General features: G+C 33.8%; 1 protein-coding gene and 1 pseudogene across 3 annotated transcripts in view; one reads left to right on the plus strand and one right to left on the minus strand.

The window, feature by feature from the left end:
• Window positions 1-3,940, plus strand: part of LOC117110311 (E3 ubiquitin-protein ligase NEDD4-like) — a 33,850-nt gene extending 29,910 nt beyond the window's left edge. For all 3 annotated transcript variants that reach the window (XM_033252985.1, XM_033252976.1, XM_033252993.1), the window contains exon 24: window positions 465-3,940. In XM_033252985.1, the coding sequence (XP_033108876.1) occupies window positions 465-567 (103 nt within the window). In that variant the 3' untranslated portion in view covers window positions 568-3,940. The remainder of the gene's footprint in view (window positions 1-464) is intronic.
• LOC117111012 lies at window positions 1,552-17,092 on the minus strand (annotated as a pseudogene).
• Between the last annotated feature and the right edge of the window lie 1,539 nt (window positions 17,093-18,631).

Below are 18,631 nucleotides of genomic sequence, written 5' to 3' on the forward strand. Positions count from 1 at the left end.
AATCAAAATATTTATATAGCGCCTAATATCCATGCTTGTCTAAAATGCTCTTGGAAAAAAGAAAGCCTAATAGATTGCTCCTTAACAAATTCACATGTGGTGAGTTTCTTATTTCAATGAGCAAATTATTCCATAAATATGGTGCAGTACTGGAAAAAAAATGTTTTCCATTAGATTTGAAGTGATTTTTAACTTTGACACAAAGATTTTTAAAACTGAAAACAACACATTTGCGTCCATGCGTACATTTTCTGGCACACCATCTTTCAAAAACAAGTACTCTACAAAGATCTTAAACCTTTTGATGCTTCTATCTTTATGCGTTACAGTGCGAAGTGCGCTATCTTGTTTTATCAAATTAGCACTGAATAATATATTTGTCTACGTTCAATTTTCAAACCGCAAAACTTTCAAAAATATTTTAGGGCATTTAATTAGAAATAATAATTTTTCTCTTTTTTTAGCTTTAACCGACTGGATCTTCCACCTTACGACTCATACTACACTCTACGAGAAAAGCTGAGGCTAGCAGTTGAGAACACCCAAGGTTTTGAGGGTGTGGATTAAAAACTCCTTCTTTTCACAACATAATATCAAATAAAGATATCTAATGTATAAAGACTGAGAAGAAATTAACAATAGTTAGATTTTGTATTTGTTGGTAATTTGAATAACTCCTGTTCTGTATGTATCTATTTATATATGTATATAATTTTTATTTTAAAATGATGACTGCCTTTTAAATCTAGGTAGATTGGTTGTAAGAATATATTTGATTATGTACAGGATTCCTTGTAAGTTGGGTAATGAATTTAACAAATCTGATATGCATGCATGATATTGCCAAAAAATATTTGTAAAAAAAATTGATGATTTGTATTCAAGTAGAATATAAAGGATGAAATTGTATATAGAAAAAGCATTGCAAAAAAAAGCTCTATTGTTCCACACAGTAGTGGATTGAGGACACAAAATTACTCAGAATGGCTTAAAGCTAGCCTCTGGAGGGAAACATTTTTTATTATGTTTTTATAACTGATTTTATAAGACACAAAAAGGGTGTTGGTTAATGGCATACAGATTTTGGAATATTCATAAACTGGGGGGAAAATGGGCATGCCAATCTTTTTTCTACCATATTTTTGCCTTAAAATATCAGTTGTACAACGTACAAGAGATTGTTTTCCTCATGAGCCTGGCTTTAAATATTTACAAGCTAAAAATAAAGATGATTTAATTTTGGATACTGTGAAATTGCTCCCCTCAATTTCTGACACTCTCGGCATTGAACAAGTTAGTTAAAATGTTTGAATTAAAAAAAAGTATTAAAAAAAAAACAATAACAGGTAGTAGTGATGCATGGGGAGCCATGCAGATAATTCAGGCCTTTAGAGAAAAGAACAAAAACTGTGGCAATGTACTCTTGTTTATGCAAATAAATGTTGTGGCAATTTAATTTTTTCTGATTTTGTTGGTGTAATTCTTGACAATTTTACATTTTGAGTGCCCCTTTTCTGCATTGTCATCAATATTGCGAGCCCCTTAAATGTGTTTTTTTTTTCCCCCTGCTTTACCTCCTTTTTGGTTGTTATTCTTCATGTTTTCACATTTTGAGGCTGCCCTTTTTTCATGCATAAACTTTGCAAGCCACTTGAACAGGTATTATTCCAGGTATGTTTCCTCCTTTTGTTCACATCCACCCAGCATCTCTCGATGATATAGTATACAAATAATGAATGTTTATGATTGCAATGGGAAAAATCTTTCAACACACCTAAAATAGATTCTTGTCTTCTGATATATTATGAAAAAAATTTATCTTTTTCCTGAATAGAAATTCTTGTCATTTGATACTTATGAAAAAAATCTACCCTTTTTCTAAATGGAACAGTTCAGTATCTTTTTAGCCAATCAAAATATTGTATTAGGTTGGAGAATTGTACCTAGATGCTGTGCAATAGAGCGAAACGGATGAAACGAAAATGCATGGATGGAAGTAAAAATGCATGGTGGAACCAATGTCACGTGATACAAAATTCACCAATCAAATGACAAAGATCTATTTAGGTGTGTTATAATAGTATTTGTTGGCTGAATTATCTGATAACATTAAAATCTCAGAATGCACCAGTTTACTGTGTGAGATTAATCTATCATAGATGAAAGTACTTGTGTTTGTTTTATCACACATCGTCCGTGTGTTTTTTGACAAACATACCCTGCAAAATGTTACTTACTTACACAGGAATTCAATAAAAAATAAGCTTGTCGGGTAAATTGTTGTGTTGCAAAAAAGTTTATGTTTATCTAATTACTGTACGTGTTAGTCTTAAATAAGGCTTTGCTTACACTATCAAATTTTATGTGACAAAAAAATGTGATGTGCCCATGTATGGGTACGGTCACGTCATATCACATACTATCAAATTGTGTCAAAAAAAGTGTTGGACTTTCATTTTCCATCACATTTTATGTGATGCTTTTTTGATGAAAGTTGATAGTGTAGACAAAGCTTAAAGGATTAAAGATCCAATTAATAATATTGATTAGCTTGGCCCACACTATCAGATGGTCTCTGAAAAAAGAAACCTGTTGTATGCTAATATATAATCATGATGTGCCCATATATGGTCATGATGGGATGTCATCATGACCATATTTAAGCATTTCACATGTTCCTGTCAAATAAAATTTGATACTCTGGGCATAGCTTAACATTTATACAAGATGGATTCCATGTGTGTATTAAAGACAAGGATAAATCAGGTTCCCAGGTTGGGAGAAACTACTTCTATACGATCTGGTTAAAGATTTTTTTTAAACACATTTTTGTGATTTGCTGTGTATGGTTATTTACAATGCCAGTAGAATTCAGGGAGACAAGTAATACCGTACAGTAGTGAAAACGTTAAAATATCATGAATTGTGTCGGATTGGTTAGTTTCTTGGACGTGTTTGCTTGCAAGAGTGTATGAGATCGTGCCAATTTCTGGGAAGGTTCCTGCGACTCTCTGACAAAAACATTTTGCTGTGGTTTAAATCCCTTAATTTATTATATTTTTTTTAAAAAGAATATATATGATAAAGTTAGATAAAACCTTGCCTCTGTGCTATACAATATTGTTTTGTTTTTTGTTTTGGGTGAACTTTAACATTTAACCTGTAACCCAGTCACAACAAAGGGTGCTATTGTATAGTAATACAAGTAATAAACAACAATATAATCGATTTGGCTGATATTATTTTCCAAGGTAGTTGTAGTAGGATATGTATATATAAGGCTATTGGTGGTATATCATGTGTTGATATGATGAATAATATATTATGCATTGAGGTATTTCATTGATATTATTCAATAGTAAAATATACAGTCAGTATTTTTTCCTATTATGCAATACAAATGCATCTTGTTTGTCTAATATTGTTACTGTAATGATAATGTGTTTTGAATTTAAATTATGTATGTAAATGACTCTCTCTTAATGAAAGTTTATCATGTGTTTTGTTGTTTAACCATCATCATCCTGGAATAAGATTTCAACTAGGCCTGCTGTGTTTTCACCTTAGTATTTCTGTAAATCATGTTTTTTTTAATCAAATTAATAATTATGGCTGTCATTGATTGAAGCTCCAAAACTGCCAGAACATTTTATTTATATTCCACTTCGTTGATTTGTCTCCCACATCCACACACCTTTCTTTACCTACAACTGTGTAGTAGTGCAAAGGTAGATATTCTGCACTGATAACGTGGTGTCTTAGTACAATTTGTTATGATGCTTAACTTTCCAAAAAACATGGAATGCTCGCATTTAAAGGTCATGCATTTCCGTAGTAAAAATACAGTTAGAAATTATACTTATGATTGATTACATGTGAACTTAGAACTCTTGTGTAGAAAGAATTATATTATGGTAGCGTACAAGCTATCCAAATTGAATTTAAATGTTTTTGTTTGTGTATCTTTTAGTTCATAAGGAGCATCCAAATGTATATTGCTTGACACAAGCCAGTATCGATATTGGAACTACTGTAGTATAAATTAAAAGTTAGAATTGCTAACTCGGGAATTCAAAAATAAGGTCTAGCAACAAGGGGTGGCGCCAGGATTTGCCCAGTGGGGGTCCGATGTCCCCGACGAGAACATAAGTGCGTGTGGTCAGGCATCATTCAAAACCTCTCGAAAGTGATCCAGGCCGTGAAGTGAATGTGAAGTGAATGTAAAAAGTACATGTACTGTAATTTTTTTTTCTTCTCGTCGAATTGTGTCCCCATACCCCCATGCACTACTACCCCTGTTTGCAACTATGAAAAACTAAGAAAATACATAGGAATTTATGAACACACATGTAAAATTGGTTAGTTTATCTGGATTTGGCTGATCCTTTTAGCTGATGAATATTGTTTAAGTCAAAGTAATTGTGCTGAAGCAGACAGCTTTGGTAGTTGGTATTTATTCTACTGAAAAGGCCTAGCCTAAAAACAAAAGTATCATATAATCTCATAAATAATCTATATAAGTAAGTCAATTGCTCTGCATTTGATGGATTCTAACATGCCTATGGGTAGGAAGATAGATCCGGGGTCTATTATTGTGATTTAATATATTGATTAAATTCAACTTTTATTGAGAAACTAGTAATATCACGCAGCCGACCAACAGCACAAAAACAATTGCAAGCATGGTAGACTTAAGGTATGAAATGATATTACATTCGAGGTAGAGAGTTATTACCTTACTTTGTGATGGTTGCCATAGACCTACAACTGACTCTGCCCTAGAATCCTATTCACGAAGAGAGCATTTTTAACTACTACTTACTGTACCTTCAACTATCAACTAAATTTAATAGCACTCTATGCATCAGCCTTGTAAACATTATAAACTAAATTTACTAGAATTATGCCCAACTTTCAAAACTCTTGTTTGTTGTCTGTGATGCCTTTAATAACCCCCATTACCTGTTACCTTAATTGTATCTAAAACCTATTATGTAGTCATAAGGCCTATCTATCTAATTCACAATGTTTTATTACGAGAATATTGAGAATAATAATTCTAAAAACACATCTTTGCTTAGGAATTTGGTTTAAGTTCGCATGATTAGTAATAATTATAATAGTGTACTGTACATTTATAATGCGCCACTATTCACCAAGGATGCTAGCACTTGGCTCAAAATAAACGTCGAGAGATTTATTATCAGTTGGTAATCTTAACTACGAATAGAATAAAAAATAATAAAAATATTGTGCATTCTATTATCCGATGATGTCTTAATTACTAAGGTATGGATAATAATCTTATATCGCATCCCTCTGCTGCCATTGTAGGTTTGAAACATAGTAATAGTGTTTACAATATACAGCATGCTTTTGACTTTGCGAAGGAGAATCTACTTTATTTTTGTGAGGAGGAGGGTTCTACTTGGGTGTTTCTGTGGGAGCTGGGTCCTTTTGCTTGGGTTCTTCTTGATTGGATATTTTTTGGTGTTTCATCAGGTGTTTTCTCGACTTAAGCTTCTGGTTGCACATGCTCACTAATCTTCGCTACGAGTTCATCAAATTTTCCATCATTAAAATTCTCCTGACTCGACTCTTTAGTGAAGTCGATGTAGAGAAGTTGAGTAAAAATCATACTCATTGGCCCTTCTGGTGGCCAGGTCATTTGCTGGAGGAGTATTGGAATGATTGGCCGACGTAGAGCATCTGACAGGCTAACCTCACGGCGGCAATTTGCTGACAAAGAATATTTTGGCGTAACACATGAGATGACTACCTATGATTAAATAAATACAACAAATTTAAGATATTAATGCACTCAATTTTATAATTTAATACCGTAGCATACACCTCCGTTTTCACTGCTAACGAGTTTAGTCTTACTCAATATTTAAGATTTTATATTTACAGCCTGTGTCTTTGCATTAATACTTACCTTTGCTTTACGAAGACCTTTGTCGATTTTACTATACAAAGGATCTCCCCCTCCCATCTGCTTAATGTCCAGCCAGCATGAATATCCCAGATATGTCAACCGCTGGTAAAGCTTCTTAATTTGTGGTTGATGGTCCCATTGGTAAGAGATGAAGACATCCGCATCTGTATCAACTGGCTGCGGTAAATAAAACGGGGGTAAAGTGGCAATTTAAAAGTTACTCAAAACAAAAAGAAATAGGCCTTCACAAAAGCAGTCTGCATCCAACAAATATTATATTCGTTGTTTTTTTTAACAGTGTTTTATGATCCGAAATATTAAGAGAAACTTTAATATCAAAAAAGAAAAAAATAACAAGCTCAGGCGTTTTAACACTACCTGATTCTCTTGTTTTAAGGAATCCTGATATTGATACTTTTAGTGATAATTTCTCTATGTTCCGTAACAGTGTTAGAAATATTTTACATATTAGGGCCACTTAAGCTGATATTATTATCACATTGTTATTATTATTATTATTATTATTATTATTATTATTATTATTATTATTATTATTATTATTATTATTATTATTATTATTATTATTATTACTTTTTGTATTTATTTTTGTATTCTTCACGTTTACTATATTTATGTATCCGTTTGATGTTTGTGTTCCCTCCTGTAAGTGTCGAGTTTTATGTTTGCTGTTGGCTGGGATAATAAATAAATAAATAAATAAATCATTGTGGGTTGTGATGATAAACTTAAATGAGAAAGATATGTTGAGTTGTGTCATCGGTATTGGAAGCAGCACACTTTCTGTACCAAAATTCATCTATAATTAATCTAAATTATTTGTATTTAAACTAAAACTTCATGCATATGGATTGTGCTAGATAAATGAATAGATTTTTCTGCATGGAGTGGGTGAGATCTCGAGATCAAGGAAAGATCACAAGGATTCACCCCACCAAAAGAACAAAGGTATAAAGCAGTTGATGTGCACTGTATTCTTTTTCTTTTCGGGAGTCGGTGTGCTCTTTTCTTGATCCACAATCACCTATTCACTCACGTATATGCAAATACATCAATTCGTTTATCCTGCATGTGATTGTATTTTTTGGTTTATTTATTGTTTTCGTTTACTGTAACAATCATCCAAATTTCATTTGTTGCGACAATAAATAATCGTATCCTAACTACCATCTATACTCCCATTTTGTGTTTACACAACGTCCAAACGGTTGCCTGACGTCGACATAACGGTGTTCAAATAATCTAATTCAAATATCAATCATCTAACCATGTATTTTACTCACCGCTTGAGATTCTTCCACTTTCTTTTCTACATTTGCCGTCTCCTCGCCTGCTGCTCGTTTAATTTCTTGTGGTGGCGCATCGACAGATGGCACCCAATTTTTGTATTCTGCAAAAAGGTACGTGCGTATAAGTGAAACAGCTGTAATGTCCAGGTATTTCGTACCGCGCCTTTTCCGGTGATACGAAGCGCTAACACATACAAAATGTCACCTGAAGGATTTTAATTTTTTTCTTACACTTACCATCAGTAATTTTAGTCGGGTCAGGAGCAGCATAATAACTAACTTGACCCAACAACTCTGAAAATTTGCTATCTGGCCAAAACTTCTCTCCTCTAACATATTCCTCTTTGGTAAAAAATTGAATGTAAAGAAGTTGAGCAAAGAGCATGCTCATTGGTCCTGCTGGAGGCCAGGCCGTTTGCTCAATAAGAATTGGTATGATTGGCTTATTGAGGAGATTTGCCAAATTCACCTGTAGAAAAAGTAAAACAAAAGGTAAATGTTCTCAAGACAATGGTCAATTAAAATACAAATAGTGTGACAATGTCTTTGATACAAATTAAAAATACCTTAGGAACTCTATTTCCAGTCTTAACATACATTTGTCTTTTCTAACATTTGGTAGTAAAACTTAAGAAATGAATTTTTTGATGGATGAAATGTACTGTATTTTTTTAAAAATAATTTTGCAATATGCTTACAGCAAAATGTATTGAACCTAAACATTAGAAAAAAAGTCAGTCTTCATTTATTTATCACCGACGGTGTAATGGACACACACATAGGTCTATTGTAACGGCATTTTACCTCTTTGTTGCAGTTTTCTGACTTTGAGTATTTATCAGTTGTCATACACAGAACCACTTTAGCGGCCCTCATGCCTTGATTAATCTTCGCGTAGAGGTTATCCCCACCGCCCATCTGACCAATGTCCATCCAGCAATCGAATCCTGCCATCTCCAGATGATCTCGAATAGCTTTTACCTCTGGTTGGTGATCCCACTGATAGCTGATAAAGACTTTTGGTGGTTTCTCTGAGATATCAGGTCCTGATTTTGGAACCATTGCATCTTTCAAAAGTTTAAATGACAACATACTATTACAGTACGGAAAAAAATTTCTATTGCAGATTCAATAATTCAAAGAAGTTGAAATTAAGCATTTTTTGTTGTACCTTACTAGGCCGTTGTTCCTGTTGCTGTTGTTGTGATGATATAATAACAAAATATATTAAAAGAGTAAACTACGTATTGCATTTTAATGATTTATTACAGACAAGCAATATCTACTACACTATCATTACGTTTGACTACCTGCTTGTTCTAAGGATTCTTCGATAATTTTCACAGCCTCTTTTTGTCCCATATCTTCCAAGGCCGTGAGTATAGCGTAGGTTGCGTCACTACTTTTATGCGTAGTGTACCACTCAGCTAGGATCGCCATAGTTGGATCGGGAGACAACGCCCAGTTGCGAATATCTTCCCCAGAGTAGCTCAGTCGAATTGCTAGAAATCTCCAATCGTAATCATCTTCAGGATTTAGGAGTTTAGAAACATCACGTGACCATTTAGGTGCATTGTTGATTGTCTACGAATAGATTTATAACAATAGTTATACTACATACTGTATTATAATGTAATGTTATGTAATGTAATGTTTAGAATTTAGAAATTTATATTCTAAAAATTCATAACTATAGAAATACTCGCTAATTACAGGATGAAATGATGCGGTATTTATTGTCTTTTTATGAGGCTTACGAGTGAAATTAGTATTAGTCGTGCGAAGAAACCCTTCTGTGACAGGGTTTGAATTTAATCTTTAACATGCGCATTACATAATTTTAATTCAATATACTGACCAGATAATGGTTACCCTACCTTGTGATCAATCTCATCAACTTTTACAACTGTCTCATCCACAACTTCTTCCAGTTCCTCCAACTTTTGTCCTTGAGTAGCGGCAACATTTTGAACGGCTGTTATTTCCTCCCCCTGTTTTTCAACTTCTTCAGTTACTTCAGTCACGATATTCTCTGTAGTTGTCTCTTATCCACATCTAGATGTGTATAAGAGACAGGGTCCTGATTTTGGAACCATTGCATCTTTCAAAAGTTTAAATGACAACATACTATTACAGTACGGAAAAAAATTTCTATTGCAGATTCAATAATTCAAAGAAGTTGAAATTAAGCATTTTTTGTTGTACCTTACTAGGCCGTTGTTCCTGTTGCTGTTGTTGTGATGATATAATAACAAAATATATTAAAAGAGTAAACTACGTATTGCATTTTAATGATTTATTACAGACAAGCAATATCTACTACACTATCATTACGTTTGACTACAGCACTTCTTGTAGACGGTGAAAATTTCAATGGATGAACAATGCTTCATTGAGCCTTGTTTTAAAGACATTAATTGAGCCACCTGAAACAGTTTTACTAAAAAGTGCAGTCGAAAGCAAGACAACCCTTTAGAAAAATGTACTCCTTCCAATATTGATTCGGATAAATTCCATCTTATAGGGATGACCCAGCATTCGAGAGTCCATATCAAACTCAAAAAACACATCACGTGGAATAGAATCAAAACACTTAATTATTGTAAAAAGTTGGACCATGTCCGCTTTTTGTCGTATTTAGATCAAAGTTGAGAGACCAAGTACTTTCCACCGATGCTTATATGGAATATCTCGTAATCCAGGAATCAATCTTGTAGCCCGATGTTGTTGAACTTTCTCTAATAAGTCCGAATCCTGCTTAATCATAGGGTTATAAATTAAACAGAATGAAAATACTCAAACGTTGGCCTGATTATTGATTTATACTATTTCATATAACCTTCTTTTCTAAGAAATTTGAAAGATCTATAAATCATTCCTAGCTTCTTGTTAGCTCTTTTACAGCTATGTGCGACATGCAATTAAAAGACCAAACCAGAATAAAAAGTAACCCTTAAGTCTTTTCTCAACCACACTTAGCAAAGTTTCTGCCATGTGATAAAAACACTTATGACTCTTTCTACCATAATGGAGTAATTTGCACTTTGAGTCATTAAACGGTAACTGCCAAGTTCTATCAATATCCCTTTGAAATACATCATCATTTACTACATTATATATATTTCCATATGCAAATAAGCGAATATTTGGCTGGATCAAATTAGACAAATCGTTAATAATTAAAGAAAGCAAAATCAGATCACCAGTCAAAATTATCAGCACCTCCAAGATAACCTGTCCATTTCTCTAGAATATCAAGCAATTAACAATTGTAATGCGCAAGAACGTCCCTTTCGGAACCTAAACTACTCATGACATAACAAATGTTATCCTCCAATTGTCCCAAGAGTTTATCTCTAACAAGTCTCTAAATAACCTTACCTATAACAGATGTTACACTGATCGCCCTATAATTCGCAACATCATCCTTCTTCCCTTTCTTGAAAATGGGAACTATGAATGTTTCCTTTAACAAGGAGGAACCTTACCCTCTCTAAACAGCCTGCAGAAAATCACACTGAGTGGATACGCATTGTCCTTAATTTCAATTAGAAATAGAGAATGAAACCATCGGGACCTTCGGACTTAGCCAAACTAAGGCCAGACAAAGTTTTTAAATTACTATCTATTAACTGGAAACTCAATTTCAGAGAAGCATAATTTGTCAACTTATCAAAAACAGGAATATTGTTAAAATATATAGAATATCATCATTTCAAAAGTACCGCTGTAGAAAGAGTTGAATATGTCATCCTTGTGTAGATCATGGACTGCAAGTTCCCCCGTGGTATCTTTGGAATACCTTTTTACCACCCAGTTACGATTTAACATGACGCTAAAAGGATTTTTTATTTGTTTTAACTTCACAAGCTTTTTAATTTACAAATTACAGCCTACTTTTTGAATTCTTATTTATCAAATTGACTGTATCATCCCTGACTTATAAACCTTTCCACTTATCATGTACATAATTAAGATTCTTGCGTTTAGTCTTAGAATACTGCTGCGCCCTGTTACTTACGTGCGTCCCTCCATGAAGTCGATGAGTGCCACCACCATGTCTCCTACTCCCATCTGTGGACTGTCTTTCATGGCTTCAATCTCCTTTCTGTACTCCAATAAACATTCTGGATACTTGTGTCCTATCCTCTTCATTTCAATCAGAACCACAAGTAGGTAAACCGCCTGTACTGTCTGGAGCTGTGCAGCTAGAATTTTCATGATCCCCTTTGCTTTTCCCTGTAAATGAAGGCATTCAAAAGTGGTTAACCAAATTAAAGCAATATAACTCCACGGAGATTTAAGTCGCACGTTAGGGCACTGAATGTAGTTAGCCCTATCTTATTCGGGACCCATTAATTGTAACGCAAATGTAAAACTCAAGTGTTCCTCAACCGGGCTGCACATTAAATGTGATTGGACCATTATACAAAGAAAAAGATAGATCCTACGAATAATATGTACTTATCATTCAGTTTTTACATATTGGCATATGCCTAGGCATGATTTAATAATAACACACTGCAATAATTCAGGGCTTTACGGCGGTGTGTACATGCGAATCAAGAGGGTGTGACATTTTATAGACATAATCAGCGTGGCTACTTCAAAATCAAATTAAATCGTATACTGGAATTCGTCTAAAGACACAAACAGAAATCCTTAAACATTTTTATTAGTAAGCGTACTTTCCAGATATGAGTCGATGAAAAAGGGGAAAAGTCGTAAGAGACATAGGTCTGAATTTAGGGGCATTATTATGTGAACTTTTTTTTAATATTTGTTGTTGGTCTATTATTTACTGTTCAAGTGATGCCTATAGGTCAATGATTTATAATTATATATCTGATGATATATCACTTTATTTATTCAACATTTCATCTCATCTGAAATTATAACGTATCATGATAACTAAAGACCAAATTTCAGTTTATTTACAATATGCATGTTGACTAACATACTATTCAAAATTCATTATAAAATTGGTTAATATATTAAGATACAGTTATAATATTTAAACATCAGAAAAATACAAAACTTGAAAAATCTAAATAACAAAACAAACAAATTACCACCAATAATTTTTAGCAACTGAATAACAAATAGAGGGTGAATTTCACCGTGTCATGTTTGCTGTTGGTATTAAGCAAGTTTGATGTAATAAAGAATTGGGATATTATTTTGAGAAACGTTTCGTTTTATATAGAAATAAGTTGGGTGATATTATTGTTGTTACGAAGATTTCTACCGTGATTTTGAAAACGGGTTGGGGGATGAGGCAAAAAAAAAATTTAAAAAAAATGATTCGTATTAGGAAAGGTTTTGCAAACTTGAGACAGTGAGATATTCTCCTATTAGAGAGTGAAACAAGATTAAGATTACTGAGCGTCTTATACAAATTATAATTACCCTCAAGAACAATCTTGCATGCTCTTTTTTGGATACATTCTATGGAATATGGTTGGGCTTTAGGTTACCCACGGAGCCAAACTACGTACGTTCCAGTGTATTCGAGTGTAGGTCTTATATACCGTATATAGCAATAAAAGTTGAGATTAATTCTTTTTATATCTTCTTTATATCTTTTTTAACTTTAGATCCATTGTTTCTTAAACATTTAAGGAAATACAATTTCTGACTGGCTTTATTATTAATATATTTAAAATGGCTATCCCATTTTTAAATTTAAACCGCTAAGACCTTAGCTTCCTCAACAAAATCTAAAATAGAGTCGCCAAGAAACAAACTCTGATTGGGAGCATTTTTACTAAAGTAAATCGGAACTGATTGGCATTTAGTCAGCTTTAGATGGAGGGAATTGTTCTCACACCATATGCAAAACTGATCATCTTGGAGATGACAGCCTGATCAATATGGCTATTCTCATAAATGGAGAGGTCTTCGCCATATTTTAAGGCAAGCGATTTAGAGTTCTTAACTGCATCACTGATCATGATTTTAAAGCCAACAGCACCGAATTTAGTACCTTGTGGAATACATTAAGGGTAATGTAGATAGTTTATTTTTATACCTAACACACTGCTCTCTGCCACTGAGGAAATCACAAATCCAGGCAACGTTCGACTCACGGACACCACAGGAGATCGGTTTCTCAATAGTGATGTTATGTTTAATTAAATCAAAAGCTTTTGTAAAGTCCGTGTGCACGACCGTTTCCACGTTGTGACTCTGCTCAGCGGCAGAGCACAGATCATGAAGTAGACGGACAATTGGTAATGTGAGGTGGAAGCAAGTTGTTTATCATTGCCATTATTGTATTGTCGGGTATCTGAAAGAGTACGGTATAATATTATATTATAGTATTGAATGTCAGAAGTAACCCATGAACATACAAAGTCTTCAGCGACTTCTCCAAAAATGGAGGTGAGGGAAATCGACATCATTTTGTCGATTCTGGAGGATACACCTTAGGAATGGGTACAGCTACTGCACGTTTCCATTGTCTTGTTTCATGTGTATGTTTGGCCATGGTGAAATAAATGTTCGATGATTTGATTTAACTTATTGGTAGTTTACACTCTTGGAAATAACTATTTAACACATTCGCGATGGGCACTGAGTTCGACTGCAAAAACTCTTTTAGGATACGTGGGAGTATTCCGTCGGGTCCTGATTTTTTAATCTATAAACTTCCCAGGGCGCTACTCTATTCTTACATTAATGGGGCATCGATTAATATACACATTAACAACTCAAACTTTCACATATAATGCAATATTGTACTGGTCACGTATGTGCAAATATTTAGGTGTTATAGAACTTTTTATATTTATTTTCATGTATCGATCTGTAATTAATTTTTTTTATTTATCAAGCAACAAGATTGTAATTTCATAGTTCACTTGTTTGGAATGTGACAATAAAGCTTAGGCCTATCTTATCGTATCCTATTTTATCCTATACTAAGTATTGATGAGCACGTAATTGATGCACCCAAGGAACGGTGCATCACTTGTGACGATTTAAGCATGTACTACCTCGTTAAGTGTTCCCACACTGGCAATGATTTTATCCACATGATAAACAGCCATCGGCTGTTCCACTAATATTTCCTGCAGACTGTCAACATAATCGACAAACTTCTCTGGATACTTTGCTGAGATTTCGCCAAGAACCATTAGAACTTGGAACTGTGTGTTCGGTTCGTTTACCTCCTCCATTAAAAGTTCCAGATGTGGTAGAAATATCTGAAGAGGGAAAAAGGTAATATTCGATACGTTCTCATAATTTTTCTATATAAAAATTAAAAAAAAGACCTTACCGTATGTGGTCTTAGACAAGGTGCAATGTGAATTGAGTGAAATATCAATGAAAATCACTTTTATATTATATTTCATTTCGTATTTTAACTATCGCATGCGTCACGTTAATTTTGCAAAATACAAAAAAGAACCAAGACATTTTAGACACTTTTTACCACCTTACCTCTGGTGTAGACTTAGAAACGTCGTCTAGTAACATATAAACATAACTTTTCTTGGTAGAATTCATGTCGCCTAAATTTTCCATGATGATGCCAAGTTTCTTCATAATCTTTTCTGGGCACTTTGCATACAGAGGTTTCAAAGCCACTGAAAGAAAGGGCGGATTTAGTAGATGTGATTTGAACATAATATAGGGTGGCCTAAGTCTACATACAGTGGAAATCAGTTCGCCACCCTGCCTGATTTTTCTGCTATATGACGGCGTAGCTTTTACATGTAGGCATATACAGTATTACTTCTTTATAATGCGTAATTAGGCTTAACGTCTTCATGAACTATGAAAGCTGATTTTTTTTTAATTACAAATGTTTTTGTTTAATGGGTTGTCTTACTTCCTATATAATACAAGTCTTCCTCATTGATGAAGACGTCCACCACATCGTCTGCGCACGGTACAAGGGCATCAATCTTCTGACACATCGTTGCTATGACACCTGACGCAAGGGGTTTCAGCATCTCAATATTTGATTTCACTAGCCACATTATCCCTGGGACGAATTCACTCATATCAACCAGAGTAGCCTAGAATTGTTTGAAATTCATTTATAGACATATTTTTAAAAAAAATTACCGTGTTTTTCTTTTAGGTTTGTTGTGATGTAACGGAAAAAACGTAATGGTGAGAAACAGTTGTAATGTAGTGAATGTAAGATTCTTAGCTTTAATTATCAGTTTATACTGAAGGCTCAAAACGCTCGAGGCGTGGACTAGATTGACAATAATTTTCTTCTGCCCTATGAGTCACTTCGTGTCTGAGCTACCCGGTAAGCCGGTGCCAGTGGTGGTCATAATATGGGGTTGTATGATGAACCAGCACACCGGACACCCCCTACTCGTCTCGGAAGATATACTTGGTTCTTTAAAGTGCACATGAACCAACCGGCGTAGCCTACATAAGTTCAAGCAACAATAATGCAAGAAATAACAATCTATGTCAGAAAAACGTGCTTCAAAAATTACAAAAAAATAGTACTGCACCTTAGGAAGTATAAAGCTGACTAATATGTTCGTCGCAATTAAACCCCAACCTGTAAGTGATGTGCCTTCCAGTTCCTTCGTCAATGTGTTATTCCATATTGCGACAACGTGCTTCATGTATTTATCTACAGGACTATAAATTGTAAAGGAATACACCAAAATAATCCACTTTACTATTTGCGTTATTCTTTTTGTAACATTGACATTTCCCTATATTTTAGTTTTATTCATTTTGTTAATTTCACGCCAAACTTAGTAAAAAATAGTAAAATCCACTCACGAGTAAAAATCACCACTTAAATGAGCATATAATATTCAGAAAAATCAGTAAAATTCTCTCTGAATACAGAGAAATCTTACTTTTGTCCCCCACTATTTTAACCTATTGGAGTGATAAGAGAGTAAAATAAATTGATAAACAAAACTGGTCTCATAGGCCTAACAACATGACATATGTTTTCGTCTTACCAGTTTAATTGAAATGCAACTTCCAATGATTTTTCTGCGACGCTTTGTTGATAGGGATGATCTTCACTCAATAATATCTCATCAATTTGCCTGTACCAGGCATCGAGTGCTTGAAAAAGCTCGGGTGTCAGATTTTCAACTTTGGCACCCTACAGAAGCCATTTTACAAGTTAAAATATCAAGTCAAAATAATTTCTAACGCGTCTTTTTAACTGACTGGCTAGAAGACCAGTGTCACAAAGAGTTCGGCCACCAGTGAATAATAATAGCAGCAGAAGCAGCAGCGGCAGCAGCAGCAGCGGCAGCAGTAGTAGTAGCAGTAGTAGTAAAGTCCTCTTCACCAGGTTAGAATAAAGCAAATCAACAAAATAAAACAACAAATAAACTTAGCATACTTCAACTCTAAAATCCCAGTCATCTGTTAGTACTTGGGCAATCTTAATCTGGACAACGGTGGCACCCTTCAAACATTTTAGTAGTAACTCTAGGAAATGTATTCCGACCTTCTTCTTTACCTTATCTCTCCTATATAAAAATGATAATTTTCAAAAATATTAGTCGGCGATCGGGAGCATCAAATCATTATGTATTAAACATTTTTTTGTTGAAGGTTTGCATAACAATGCAACAAGTAACATTGTGTTAAATGAGACCTTTAAAGAAAAAAAAAATACCAAAACAGTAGAAATATTGTGGTGTACTGCAAGTAAAGCATTCGCCTTTTGACAAAGAGTAAGTTTACTTACTTCAACGCTTCTATCAGTTTGTTTACGCAGTCCTTGATTTCTTCTGCTGATTCGATTTTTTCTGGTTGGTCTTTGCCTTTCTGGTCCTCATTTTCTTTAGAGACTCTCATCTTCGGTGGTTCAACGAATGTTTCAATTATCATAATGGCTTCTTCACTTTGGTCCTATAATACAACGTCAAACACAATAATAATAAAAGTAATAATAATAATAATAATAATAATAATAATATTAATTTTATTGATAATAATAATAATATTAATAATAATAATATTAATAATAATAATAATAATAATAATAATAATAATAATAATAATAATAATAATAATAATAATAATAATAATAATAAATAGTAATAGTAATACAAGTAGTAGTAGTAGTAGTAGTAGTAGTAGTAGTAGTAGTAGTAGTAGTAGTAGTAGTAGTAGTAGTAGTAGTAGTAGTAGTAGTAGTAGTAGTAGTAGTAGTAGTAGTAGTAGTAGTAGTAGTAGTAGTAGTAGTAGTAGTAGTAGTAGTAGTAGTAGTAGTAGTAGTAGTAGTAGTAGTAGTAGTAGTAGTAGTAGTAGTAGTAGTAGTAGTAGTAGTAGTAGTAGTAGTAGTAGTAGTAGTAGTAGTAGTAGTAGTAGTAGTAGTAGTAGTAGTAGTAGTAGTAGTAGTAGTAGTAGTAGTAGTAGTAGTAGTAGTAGTAGTAGTAGTAGTAGTAGTAGTAGTAGTAGTAGTAGTAGTAGTAGTAGTAGTAGTAGTAGTAGTAGTAGTAGTAGTAGTAGTAGTAGTAGTAGTAGTAGTAGTAGTAGTAGTAGTAGTAGTAGTAGTAGTAGTAGTAGTAGTAGTAGTAGTAGTAGTAGTAGTAGTAGTAGTAGTAGTAGTAGTAGTAGTAGTAGTAGTAGTAGTAGTAGTAGTAGTAGTAGTAGTAGTAGTAGTAGTAGTAGTAGTAGTAGTAGTAGTAGTAGTAGTAGTAGTAGTAGTAGTAGTAGTAGTAGTAGTAGTAGTAGTAGTAGTAGTAGTAGTAGTAGTAGTAGTAGTAGTAGTAGTAGTAGTAGTAGTAGTAGTAGTAGTAGTAGTAGTAGTAGTAGTAGTAGTAGTAGTAGTAGTAGTAGTAGTAGTAGTAGTAGTAGTAGTAGTAGTAGTAGTAGTAGTAGTAGTAGTAGTAGTAGTAGTAGTAGTAGTAGTAGTAGTAGTAGTAGTAGTAGTAGTAGTAGTAGTAGTAGTAGTAGTAGTAGTAGTAGTAGTAGTAGTAGTAGTAGTAGTAGTAGTAGTAGTAGTAGTAGTAGTAGTAGTAGTAGTAGTAGTAGTAGTAGTAGTAGTAGTAGTAGTAGTAGTAGTAGTAGTAGTAGTAGTAGTAGTAGTAGTAGTAGTAGTAGTAGTAGTAGTAGTAGTAGTAGTAGTAGTAGTAGTAGTAGTAGTAGTAGTAGTAGTAGTAGTAGTAGTAGTAGTAGTAGTAGTAGTAGTAGTAGTAGTAGTAGTAGTAGTAGTAGTAGTAGTAGTAGTAGTAGTAGTAGTAGTAGTAGTAGTAGTAGTAGTAGTAGTAGTAGTAGTAGTAGTAGTAGTAGTAGTAGTAGTAGTAGTAGTAGTAGTAGTAGTAGTAGTAGTAGTAGTAGTAGTAGTAGTAGTAGTAGTAGTAGTAGTAGTAGTAGTAGTAGTAGTAGTAGTAGTAGTAGTAGTAGTAGTAGTAGTAGTAGTAGTAGTAGT

The sequence above is a fragment of the Anneissia japonica genome, unplaced genomic scaffold (genome assembly GCF_011630105.1).
Source record: "Anneissia japonica isolate Jap-2015-1 unplaced genomic scaffold, ASM1163010v1 scaffold1511_len2985839_cov193, whole genome shotgun sequence".
Taxonomy (NCBI): Eukaryota; Metazoa; Echinodermata; class Crinoidea; order Comatulida; family Comatulidae; genus Anneissia; species Anneissia japonica.